Here is a 13,105-nt window from a genome sequence, read left to right as displayed (position 1 = left end):
ATACGAGTATCGTTGCACCCCTAGACAGAACCTATATAAGTTCCACCAAATAACCTTGGCAGTCAACAAAAATTGTGTTTTAGCATCTGTTAAAGCAATATCTTATTATGTATAAAATGACAACAAAAAACAAAGAGACCACGTGCAAGGGGTATTTTACACTTATTAGAATAAAGACATTTTTCAAGTGTTCAGCCTGTACTTCAACTATTTTGGTTCAACCACCACTCTCATAGTGTCAACTTGAGGGTGGAGGAGATAGCTGATAAAGGATGGATGCCAATGCAAATGATGGTGGCCGTCTCTGTCATTTTGAGAGCTATAAGTTTGCAAACTAAAATTTGATATCTGAGGCTGTGGTTAGATGACTGGAAATGATTTCTGTTTTGATTTTGATTTCTGTTCTGAATACTTGCAGACAGTAATTGGTAGCTCAAATGTGAGTCAGGCGTAATCAGCAGCAGTTACAAATTGAGCTGCTCTATTGAATACTTTTAAATTTTTGCCTTAGCTGCATACCATTACCTCGCAGTGTTCCACTGCATTCCAATGAATGTTGCAAGTAGGGCTGGGTATCGTCACTGATTTCTAGAATCGATTCAATTCCGATTCACAAGGTCCAGAATCGATTCGATCCACTTCGATTTGAATATGGGAAATTTTGACAGTCAGAAATATTATAATTCAGATTAGTACATTTACATATTTTTGTATCTATAAAAAGGAAGCTGACACACGCAAGACTTTATCAAAGGTGTGAGCGTCACAGCAGATGCCTTTGTGTCAAAGTAGCTGAAGATAAAACACAGAAACACATGAAGGTGATTTTTCCTGGCCTGGGATTTTATAAAAATATTCTGCAGTACATCAAAAACGAAAGAAAACCATTAATCAACATATGAACATTACCTCTGAAGTTACAGCGGTTTTATTAGAGACATGGCTAAGCGTTTTGCATTTTGCATAATTTTAAAAAGTTTAAATTTGTTCAGCATTGAATGGCAGAAATTAGGTTTTCTTTTCGGAAGTATATAAAACGGAAAGAAAAAAAAAGTCGGCCGATTGCGCTGTAAACAAAGGTAGACTTGTGCGTAACAAGCAAGCGAATAATGCAGAAAACCATACAGACAGAGAGAGAGAGAGAGAGCGAGCTGTGCCTCATGGTAGAAGCAAAACAGTAAAAGTCAGAGTGAATACATGACGATGTTTATGTGAAGCGTAGTTTGGATCTTCTTTTGCTGCTGGTTCGGTCAATATTGTTTGGAGAGACATCAAACTAACAGCTTTACAATCAGCGCATAAAGGGCGTGAACACAAAGCGCGGACCCGCCGACAGATCAGAATCAGCGGGCTGTCGGCTTTCAGCCCCGACTGTGAGAAATTCGACATCTAACTGATTCTGATCCGTGGGCTGCGCTGTGTGTTTAAGTCTTTGTGCAGAATCCATGTTCCTGCTCTCATTTACTGTTTTAGCTGTTTGGTGGTTGTTGAAATTTTGTGAGATTTCACCAGAGATTCTGGCATTTCGGGCAAAATAAATTTGTATTAAAAAATCGATTCAGGATTTTAATGAATCGATTTTACGTAATCCAAGCCAGAATCGATTTTAATCGATAAATCGATTATAAAAACCCACCCCTAGTTGCAAGGTCTGAGATTTGCTTTTCTTTTTTCTTTTTTTTTACTTGCCAAAAGCAGCCCAGAAAAGAGTAAACATGTGCTACTGCTGCCCTGCTGTGTGTGATGTAAATGTGACTCAGTTCACACAGCTGCTGGATAGGAGCTTTTACTTTGCTTGCTGCCGAAATCCTGTTATGCCATCAGTACGGGATTAGTCACAGTAGGATGTGAACTATAGACTCACTTATTTATCCCCATGCATCACTGAAATTTGTCTTTACCTTTTTAATATATCATAATATACTAAATTATGAATCAATTACATCAAATCAGAGCTATTCTAGATACATATATATATCTAAAAACGATGCTAAATAGCTAAAGTTATTTAGTTATGCCTGTTGAAACTATCTTATTAATTTCTGTGACATGTCAAAGCCATGGCATACTATTTATAACTCATTTTATAAGTCAGACTGTTATTTTATACCAAAAAAGGATTTTGAATTTCTACATCAGACTCGTGAAAGGTGGTGCTGCTAATGAAGAGGAAGCTCTCAAAATGATAGTCCAAGTCATTTGATTTAAATATATGTGAACTGTAGACATTACTTAAGATTTTGTGCCCTGGTTCACTTGTCTGCCTTTCTGAATAATGATGCCTTTAGTTTAAATGTAGACCTATAGTATATCAAATTCTGTGCTTACCATGATGATATAGTTATTCATGTAGTTGTAAAAATGTAACAGCTACATGAATAAGTTAAAACTAGTGCTGCACTGCGTCAACGCGTTAGTGCGGTTAGCTCATTAAGGCATTAGCGCCATCCAGTCCCACGCACAGGTAGTAAGTAAAAAGTAAAGTAAGTAAGTAAAAAGAAAGTAAGACAGAGCCATGATTGTGCACAGCACATATTTGCATGTTTCTTTGAAAATGTTTGTGCCTGGAAATCAACTAACACAATCCACACAAAAAGCCCATATTTATTTAATCAAACCAGACTAAACATCCATTTTCTATCAATGCTGCATATGCATCTTGATTATTCTGCTGGTGTAAAAACAACAACAACAAAAAACCACAGTAACTTTCTGTTTCAGGCACTGTTGTGGTTATCTCTATATTTTCTGGATTTTGAATATGTATTGGTCTATATGCGTTTGCTGCAAAATGTTTTTGGATGAGGATCTTAAATTAGATAAGAGTGGTTTGAGCGTCACAGACGTTCTAGAGAAAATTATGTCAGAAAAGCTTTGCTTATTTTATCACTTATATTAACATTCACTCAACATGTGTTTTCTCCAGACTTACATTATCTCAAATGACACTGGCAATGCTGTTTGGATTTCTATGCACTAAACAGCCAACTTTTCACATTCTGACAGACAGTAACAGCTCTATTGCTCCACATCTGACACATTTCCTTGATCAAAACTGATTCCTTTTTATTCTACAATGTCTCCTGGGTGGGAGTATCTGATATGAGCTACACTCAGATACACTAACTTTGAACACAATGTACATCAATGAGGCATAAAATTTTGCCTAAAGCTGTGTTGTTCCCTTTTTTGTTACCAAGGTGTCATAGATGTACTCCATTAAATCTCTGAAGGTGTGCTTTGGTATCTGGATCCTTTAAATCCTGTACATGTAAGTTACGAGGTGGGGTCTCCATAGATTCGACATGTTTGTCCAGCACATCACACAGATGCTCAATAGGATTTAGATCTATAGAATTTGGAGACCAAGTCAACGCCTCAAACTTGTTGTTGTACTCATCCTCCTTTATTTGCAGAGTGACTCAGTTTTACTGCAGCATTATTGCTGACTTAGCGCACCAAAATCAAGAGTGAGTTGCTGCAGAATTGGTTCCTGTCTTCAAAGCAACCATTTCAAAGATAGTGAGAGTGCAAATTCACTCTACCCAGTTGTAATACTTTTGCAAGGGTGACTTTTCCAGGGGTGACTGAAGCATGCAGTGTCATGCAAGTATGGTTTGTTAGTGTGTCAGAAACATGCAAAGTATGCTTTAGAACTAAAGTCTGGATGTAACATTGAGACAAGACTTCAGCAGCTCCTCACATATGAGTCACATTTGAATGAACCGAGTACTTCTCTCTGCTGTTTTTCCACTATGCAGGATTATTGATGTGAAGGCCATATTTCAACCCAAGTGAAAAACACAAAGTTCTCCAAAGAAGCATGAACTATGGTCGAAAGTTATTTATATCACTGCCTATTTTCGTGGACTTTGTTGCCCTTTTATCCGGCCATATGCTCTTGGGGGCTAATTGTAGACAAAGGCACTGATGCCAAAGGACACCTTGTGCAGAGAAACACACAAGTGATCTGTATTCCAAACTGTGAGAATGAAAACGGTTAGAAAACAATGGGTAGCTCTGTGTATTTGCCAAGGATTTATGGATGTAATACATCGTTTCTGTTTAACAGGAAACCTTTCAACACAGACTGAGTGTACACAATGACAAATCAGAAATTCAGGTTCCACACGTGTACCCAGAGGTTTTTTTTCTCTCTTTTGGCATTATGGTATGCAAATGTAATCAAGTATAATTGACCAAATACATGTTGTTTAATCATTTAAAATAAACAAATTAGTGCTGTCAAAATTATCGCGTTAATTGTTAAGATCAACGTGAAATGTTTAACGCGTTAAAAAAATTTAACGCAGATTTTTTTTTTATTAATTTCCTGTAATCTAAGACCTTTAAACTCATGAGCACCTCTGGAGGAGGGGGCAACAGTGTGCTATGCTGGCGTTTGGCCTGACAGAAATGATTAGAAGAAGAAGTGACACCATGCTACTATCTAGCTAACACTAGCTAACACACGCAAGCATGGACGAGGGCGGACTTTTGGGTGGAAAGTTTCTCTTTAAGAAGTTGCCTGATGGCTTGTTGGACAAAACGAGAGTAAGATACACAATTTGCAAAGCTGAATTCAAGTCCCACAGAAGCAGTTCATCACTGGCGTATCACCTGAGAGCAAAACACCCAACTGAATCCACCTCTACGGGACCTCGCCAGTCTACGCTTCAGGAGTATGGTGCTCGTGGACGAATAACAAAAAATGTGAGAGAAAAATTAACCAATTCCTTGGTTGTTTGGATAGCTAAAAACTGCCGACCAGTTAGCATAGTAGAAGATGATGGACTGAGAGAAGTCATTCGCGCTGCATCAGGAGATGAGTGTTACAATCTGCCCTCGAGAGGAACCATTGTGTCGAGACTGCACACTTTGTATGGGGACCAGAGGGCTCAGCAGTGTAGCAAGCTTGTGCAAGTAAGGACCGTCGCTCTCACCGGAGACCACTGGACTTCGGTGAACAACGATAATTACTTGGGGGTCATGGCGCATTTTATTGATAACGACTGGACTATGCAATCGTTTGCACTAACAGTGAGTAAAACTGAAGAGAGACACTATGCTGAGGCGTGTGCTGACCATTTTCTGAATGTTGCAAACGAATGGAAAATCAAGGACAAGGTAACCACGCTTGGCACCGACAGTGCTCGTAACATGGTTGCAGCCGCCAGACTACTTCCATTTGAACACATGCCCTGCATGGCCCACATTCTGCAAAGAACGGTCACAGTTTCTCTTAATGACAGCGCATTTGAAAGGGCTCTGGCCAAATGTCGCAAGATTGTTGGACATTTTAAGCATAGTCCAGCAAACGCTCAGGAATTAAAGGCACAGCAAGCTGCACATGGACATCAAACAGAACCGCTTGTTCAGGACGTTCCAACAAGATGGAACTCCACCCTAGAGATGATCAAGCAGATCCAGAGAAACAAATCTGGGCTGACCACCATCCTGACTCAACAAAACAGCAAGGTGACCATGTTGACTGACCAGGAGCTTGACAGACTGCAAAAGCTGGAGGAACTACTGGAACCTTGCAGGTAAATAATTTTGTTTCTCATGATTGTGTGTCTATCTTTGCGTTCTAGCTTTGTTTTCAAGTATGTTCTCCACCTCCACCTCTCTGTGTATTTTCATATGTGGTATTTATGTTTGTCTCTGTGTGATTAATAGAAAAATACAGACTTGATCTTTCTATTGCAGATATGTTACCGAACTGCTGGGGGGAGAGCGGTATGTCTCCTGTTCCATGGTGTTGCCAGCCTTGTGTCATTTGTTCAGGATTATGGAGCCCTCAGATGATGACCCTGTCTACGTTTTGAGGTTTAAGAAGGTTTTTACCACAGACCTAGCTCAGCGGAGGGACAGCAGCAATCTCACATGGCTGAAGATCGCTACTGCCCTTGATCCCAGGTTTAAAGACCTTAAATGCCTTTCCAAAGATGAAAGAAGAGAGGTGTGGGCATCAGTACATGATCTTCTGATGTCAGAGACAGATGCACACCAACCATCTGCTCAGACAACAGAGGAACCCTCACCAAAGAAGAGCAAGATGTCCATCTGCTTGCTGGGTTCTCCTGATTCAGATACAGAGGAAGAGGAAGATGCTATAGACCGCTGTCTGAATCTGTACAAAGCAGAGCCCAAAATTGACATAGGAGAGTGTCCACTACAGTGGTGGTTAAAGAGAGAAGGAGCACATGCCAGGCTGGCACCTATTGCACGCAAGTACCTGTCAACCCCTGCAACCACAGTGCCTTGTGAGAGATTATTCTCACTCTCAGGTCACATCATTCAAAAGAAGCGTGCTTCTTTGTCATCAGACAATGTAAACAAAATAGTCTGCCTCAGTAACTGGCTGAGTGCAAAGAAGGACTAAGCCAGATCGCTCCTTTGAAGTGAAAAATGTTCAACATTCTGGGTTTTCAGCCGTGTCTTTTTGTGTTTTAAATACTTGTTTTGTGCACCCTTTATTGTTATGATATTCACTTTAACCTGTAGGCCTGGGTTCGGTCACTGTTGATGGCCTTAAAGGTTTTTTGTAAGTTTTCACTGTGTTAAAGATTGATGAAAACTATTAAAATTCTCTTTGAATTTCAGCATACATTCTTTGTGTTTATTCTACATTTACTTCATTGTGTTGCATAAATGTCTGTTACAATCTTAAAATATAAAGAATAAAAAAATGTAATTGGAGCCAGGCTATTAATCAAGTAATTGAGATTAATCGCAATTAATAACAGAAAATTGTGAGATTAGTTAGTTAATTTTTTTTAATCTATTGACGGCACTAAAACAAATACAAGCTGAAAGATTTTTGTAGCATATCCAGTTTGCTAAGTTTTAGCCTGAGTGCTCAGATTGTCATGAAGATTGTCTACAGAGCTGATTCTGGAGCAGTACCCACTATACACACTGATTTTCACTGGCATGCTGGAATCCTGCTGGCAAGGACAGATGGTTTTGAGGACTGAAAAAAAATTATTAATATTTACTTACTATCATGAGAGCTTGGGCTCTATACAGCGAATTTACAAATTTTCTAAAATCATTCACAACATTTGTCAATGACAACAACAAAAGTCTGAAATATGAACATGGGGGTCTTGTATATTGACGCCTTGCAGTAACTGCTGTCTTCTCAGCAGTGGACTCTCTCCTTGGCTCAGCAAACTGCTTTAAATGAGATGAGAAGAGCTGCTGTGATTGCTCATTAGTGATTGTGGAGAACTGTGCCATGCTGTGTATTGCAAAGTCAAATACCCAACCTTGCTGAAAACTGTTCTTAAGCCACGCTTTTTCACGTAAATATATATGATGTTAATATAACTGTGATATGCCTACTATGTACTGTATCAGGTCAGTTAACACGCAGGGATCCATATTAACAAAAATTATGTCTAAAGAAGCATGATTTTGGAAGACAGATTTGTTAAATTCTGTCTTTATATGGGGATTGCATTGATTTTACAATGAAAAAGGGAAGTTAAGTAATAGAGATAAGCGGTTATGAATTAAAGTCAGTTCAATGCCTTCATCTGTATTTTATCCTGTTCAGCCCAAACGGACTTTCTGAGTCTCTGTGTAAACAATCTCGTTATTACAATAAAGGTGTAAATGTTAAAGCAGATGTTACTGTGTCAAAGTTACTGAGGCTGAAACACAGAAAAAGTAATTTGATTTTTCCTAGCCTAATTTATTTTTTTTTACCTCATAACCCCTTTAAAAATATACTTTCGTTCACATTTTAATCCAGAAAACCAGTAATCACCATATAAACATCATCTGTGCAAAGGTTATGCTTCTAAAGTGAAAAATTACAGCACTTTTAATAAATAAATATTCAGGCGTTGTGCCGTTTGTACAATTTTGGCACACTTTTGGGCACCATATTTGAGTTGAATTGTTTTGGGTATTAAATTTCAGAAATAATTTAATTTCATTTACATGCCTAAAATTGCTTGTTTTTTGGACTAAATGGTGCTTTAAATTCTGAGGGGCTGTATCTTCGGCTTCTATTGGTCAGTTTGCATGATTGACACCTCTTTTTAATTGTTTGAGCCAATAGAATCACTGTAAGGATGCTGTCAGTTCTACTAATCAGAAATTAGGGGGTGAAAACCCCACATGGCCCTAAATTTATGAAAGGCGGGATAATCCAGTCACATGTCTATAACTGGGTTGAAAATGGCAATTGTTGATAGAAGTGGTTCCAATGCACTGCCATTATCAGAAGCTACAGTGGCTATTGGCTACTGGGAAAAAACAATGGAGGAAACTGGCACAGTAAGTGATCCTCTGTCTAAGCGCTATTTGCAAAGCTTGCGTTTTTGTGGTCTTCTGCTGTGGCTGGTTCAATTAATTTTGCATGGTGAAATATGGTGTTTTAGAATCCACGAGAGGCCTTTATGGAAGAGTGGCAAGAAGAAAGCCATTGTTAACAGAAAACCATAAGAAGTCCTGTTTGCAGTTTGCCACAAGCCATGTGGGGGACACAGCAAACATGTGGAAGAAGGTGCTCTGGTCAGATGAGACCAAAATGGAACTTTTTGGCCAAAATGCAAAACGCTATGTGTGGCAGAAAACTAACACTGCACATCACTCTGAACACACCATCCCCACTGTCAAATATGGCGGTGGCAGCATCATGCTCTGGGGGTGCTTCTCTTCAGCGAGGACAGGGAAGCTGGTCAGAGTTGATGGGAAGATGGATGGAGCCAAGTACAGGGCAACCTTGGAAGAAAACCTCTTGGAGTCTGCAAAAGACTTGAGACTGGGGCGGAGGTTCACCTTCCAGTAGGACAACGACCCTAAACATAAAGCCAGGGCAACAATGGAATGGTTTAAAACAAAACATATCCATGTGTTAGAATGGCCCAGTCAAAGTCCAGATCTAAATCCAATCGAGAATCTGTGGCAAGATCTGAAAACTGCTGTTCACAAACGCTGTCCATCTAATCTGACTGAGCTGGAGCTGTTTTGCAAAGAAGAATGGGCAAGAATTTCAGTCTCTAGATGTGCAAAGCTGGTAGAGACATACCCTAAAAGACTGGCAGCTGTAATTGCAGCAAAAGGTGGTTCTACAAAGTATTGACTCAGGGGGCTGAATAATTACGCACACCCCACTTTTCAGTTATTTATTTGTAAAAAATGCTTGGAATCATGTATGATTTTCGTTTCCACTTCTCACTGTTGTGTGCAGAAAACATAACTTGACATGTTGCACAATCACCCTGGAGCGTTTGGTGGATAAATGAGTGTTCAATTGCACACCTGTTTACTTTGACATTATGTGCACCATGTATTTTGTTTCATAACAGTTTATGGATTATAAATCTATTCCAGTTTCAGTTCCTCGAGTACATATGTGTTTTCACATATTCAGGTTAATTAGATCTCTGTTTCAGCTGAATAATTATAAACATACAATTTGTCCAGCACCATCTGGGAAAAAAAGGGTGATCTGAGATTGCAGGTTTCACACAGCCTGGCAATTATGTCTGAAAAAAAAAAAAAAGTGCAGGAAGCAACTCAAAATTTCACTGGAACACCTGTAAAACATGTCAATCATAATAAATGCTTCTGGTAGGTCTAATGCTTATGTTTGATTCTTGATCGATGGAAACAATAGATTCACAGATTTACCACTGGTCAGCAATTAAAGTGGTTAAACGGAGAGTTTGCTTCAAAAGAACATCCCAGATAGCGTTTGTAGGAGCTCTGCGTTCGAGTTTTCTTTCTGCAGGCGCTTGTCGCTCCAAACAAACAAACAACCAACCAAAAAGGCTAGGGGTCTTCAAGGACCAAGACAAAAGATTTGCTGTGATGATCTTGAACTGCTTTCACTCAGTCAGTTCATGTCACGAGGGCCGAGTGGCCTGTACTGAAAAGGACTCAGGTGCAGAAACCCAGAGCTGAGACAGCAGATGATGTGACAATTTATTAGGCGTAGTGCAAAAAACGTAGCAAAGACAAAAAAAACAATAAGACATGGAGTTTGACGAGGCGTGGCCTGGGAAACGTGGCTAGGGCGAGGGAACGGGATGCAGAGTGGAGCTGAGCAGGGAACAGTCACACTGAAGAGAGAAGACAGTGGAGTTAGGGAGGTAGTGGAGGCAGCTCTGAAGTGGCAAGTTGTAAGGGTAGCAATTCTTACTTGCAGTAGGGGACATGGAGTGTTGAGAGGGGGGTAAGAGAATCCAGGGAGGGCTGAGTGGCGTAGAAAGGCTGACCTGAGATCCGGGGCTTCAGATGGAGTGTGATGGCAGGAGGGCAGGCAGGTGAGGCACAGAGGGATTTTCAAAATGATTGCTTGGTATCCTGAGTCTGGAGGTGGAGCGTGAGCCAAGGTGAAAACAGCAAATGTGTTGATGACGAACTGGCAGTGAATGAATGGGCGTGGGCCACTCCAGAATCGTGCGGATCTTGGCTGGATCAGTCTTCACCTGCCCTCCTGCGAGTATATAGCCAAGAAAAGTGACAGATTGTGCATGAAACTCACATTTCTCGGCTTTGATGTAAAGTCGGTTTTCCAGGAGGCGTTGGAGGACTGCTCGGACGTGGACATGGTGTTCCTGGGGGGTCTTGGAGAAAATGAGTATGTCATCAAGATAAACAAAGACAAACTGGTTCAGGAAATCACGGAGCACGTCGTTGACCAGGTTCTGAAAGACAGCGGGGGCATTGGTTAACCCAAACGGCATGACCAAATACTCAAAATGACCTAGGGGTGTATTGAAAGCTGTTTTCCATTCGTCCCCCTCCCTAATGCGGACAAGGTGGTAGGCATTGCGGAGATCCAGTTTGGTGAATATGGTGGCTTCATGGAGGGGTTCAAAGGCTGAGCTTATAAGGGGTAAAGGATATTTGTTTTTAATAGTGATTTCATTTAACCCTCTGTAGTCAATGCATGGACGGAGTGATTTATCCTTCTTTTCCACAAAAAAGAAGCCGGCGCCTACTGGAGAGGAGGATGGGCGGATGATACCTGCAGCTAGTGACTCGTGGATGTACTTTTCCATGGACTCTCTTTCTGGTCTGGAGATGTTGAATAGCCGGCTAGAGGGAAGCGGAGCACCAGGTAGAAGGTCGATAGCGCAGTCATAAGGTCTGTGAGGTGGCAAAGATGATGCTTTGTCTTTACTGAAAACTGCCTGGAAGTCATGGTACTCAGGTGGGACGAGTGTGAGGTCAACCGGATCTGTGTCTGAGGTGTTAGTGTCAGGGGTACCTGGCGGTAGGGCAGACGTGAGGCAGTGGGCTAGACAAAAAAGGCTCCAACTGGCGATTTTACTCCCAGACCAGTCTATGTGAGGGTTGTGTCTTTGTAGCCAGGGGTAGCCTAGGATGAGTGGTGAATCAGGAGAAGAGAAAGTGAACAAAGTAATGGCTTCACGGTGGTTTCCAGAGGTGACGAGGGTTAAGGGGCCAGCCTGATGGGTTATCTGAGAAAATATCTGATTGTTTAATGCGGTAACAGGGATGGGAGGATCGAGAGTCTTGAGTGGCAACTGAAGGCGTCTAGCGAGAGCTACATCTATTAAATTTTGCTCTGCTCCAGAATCAACGAGAGCGTGGAGAGGGTGAGAAACCTGATTTAGACACAGGGTGACTGGTAGAATCAACCGGGGTTTGGAACTGAAAGAGGATCTGCCCACCTGTATCCCTGAAATTACCGGCGGGCGGAGCCTTTTGGCCGAACCGAACACTGTGCTAACCTATGCTCCACTGAGCCGCAGTAAAAACATGCACCCGACCGGAGCCGTCGCTCTCGCTCCTCTGGTGTGAGACGAGAGCGGCCGATTTGCATAGGCTCCGGAGCGGCGTCCGTTTCTACGGAAACGGGAGCGGATGTGGACACAGGACGTGATGGCGGAGGAAGTGAAAACGTACGAGGCGCGGATTTACGATGTTTATGATTCCTTTCGGCCTCCCTTTCCCTCAGACGATTATCTATCCTAAGGGAAAGGGAGACCAGGTCTTCAAAAGACTTGGGCTCATCGCGGGAAGCGAGCTGGTCTTTGAGCTCATCGTTTAAGGCGCGACGGAACACTCCCCGAAGGGCATGATCGGGCCAATTGGCCTCAGCGGCTGCGGTACGGAAGTCAATAATGAACTCTGCGACGCTCCGGCTCCCCTGCTGTAACCCAAGCAACCTTTCATCAGAACTCCCCTCCGATTCTGGATGAGTAAAGGTCTTTTTAAACTCAGACAGAAAATCATCATACAAGCACGTTGGGAGCGGATGAGCCGACAGGTAAGCCTCAGCCCATAACAATGCCTTGCCCTGAAGTTTAGCCACCAGATATGCTACCCGAGCTGAATCGCTAGCAAAAGAACGGGGAGAATGCGTGAATGCGAGAGAATATTTTAGTAGAAAGGCAGTACAGCGACCCTGCTCCCCGGAATACGGCTCGGGTTCTGGGAATGCAGCATCGCGGAAAACTGAGCCTGAAGGAGTTGGAGCTGGGGAAGACTGGGGAGGTTCTGCCACAGGTGCAGGAGACGCAGAGGACGGGTATGGAGTAGAGGAAAGAGCCGACTGAATTTCCTGCAGGGAAGCTAAGATCTTAGCCTGAGTCTCGCCTATGGCTTGGCATCGGGTGTCGAGGGCCTGCAACGCTTGCTCATGAGCCCCTAAAATGGCTCCCTGCTTGGAGACTGCTACACGTACTGGGTCTGCTGAGTCCATCTTCTGGCCAGTTCGTACTGTCACGAGGGCCGAGTGGCCTGTACTGAAAAGGACTCAGGTGCAGAAACCCAGAGCTGAGACAGCAGATGATGTGACAATTTATTAGGCGTAGTGCAAAAAACGTAGCAAAGACAAAAAAACAATAAGACGTGGAGTTTGACGAGGCGTGGCCTGGGAAACGTGGCTAGGGCGAGGGAACGGGATGCAGAGTGGAGCTGAGCAGGGAACAGTCACACTGAAGAGAGAAGACAGTGGAGTTAGGGAGGTAGTGGAGGCAGCTCTGAAGTGGCAAGTTGTAAGGGTAGCAATTCTTACTTGCAGTAGGGGACATGGAGTGTTGAGAGGGGGGTAAGAGAATCCAGGGAGGGCTGAGTGGCGTAGAAAGGCTGACCTGAGATCCGGGGCTTC

At 42.4% G+C, this 13,105-nt stretch overlaps 1 protein-coding gene across 1 annotated transcript; it reads left to right on the top strand.

The window, feature by feature from the left end:
• Positions 1 to 4,297: 4,297 nt before the first annotated feature.
• Positions 4,298 to 6,807, top strand: LOC146498973 (E3 SUMO-protein ligase ZBED1-like). Its single transcript, XM_085138307.1, has 2 exons — positions 4,298 to 5,546; positions 5,710 to 6,807. Exons 1-2 carry the CDS (start codon positions 4,480 to 4,482, stop codon positions 6,383 to 6,385), a joined length of 1,743 nt encoding a protein of 580 aa, XP_084994433.1. The 5' UTR covers positions 4,298 to 4,479; the 3' UTR covers positions 6,386 to 6,807.
• The last annotated feature ends 6,298 nt before the right edge of the window (positions 6,808 to 13,105 follow it).

This window comes from Neolamprologus multifasciatus, chromosome 17 (genome assembly GCF_963576455.1).
Source record: "Neolamprologus multifasciatus chromosome 17, fNeoMul1.2, whole genome shotgun sequence".
In the NCBI taxonomy this organism is placed as follows: domain Eukaryota; kingdom Metazoa; phylum Chordata; class Actinopteri; order Cichliformes; family Cichlidae; genus Neolamprologus; species Neolamprologus multifasciatus.
The sequence above is the reverse complement of the archived record's forward strand: the minus strand, read 5'-3'. Positions and strand labels throughout refer to the sequence as shown.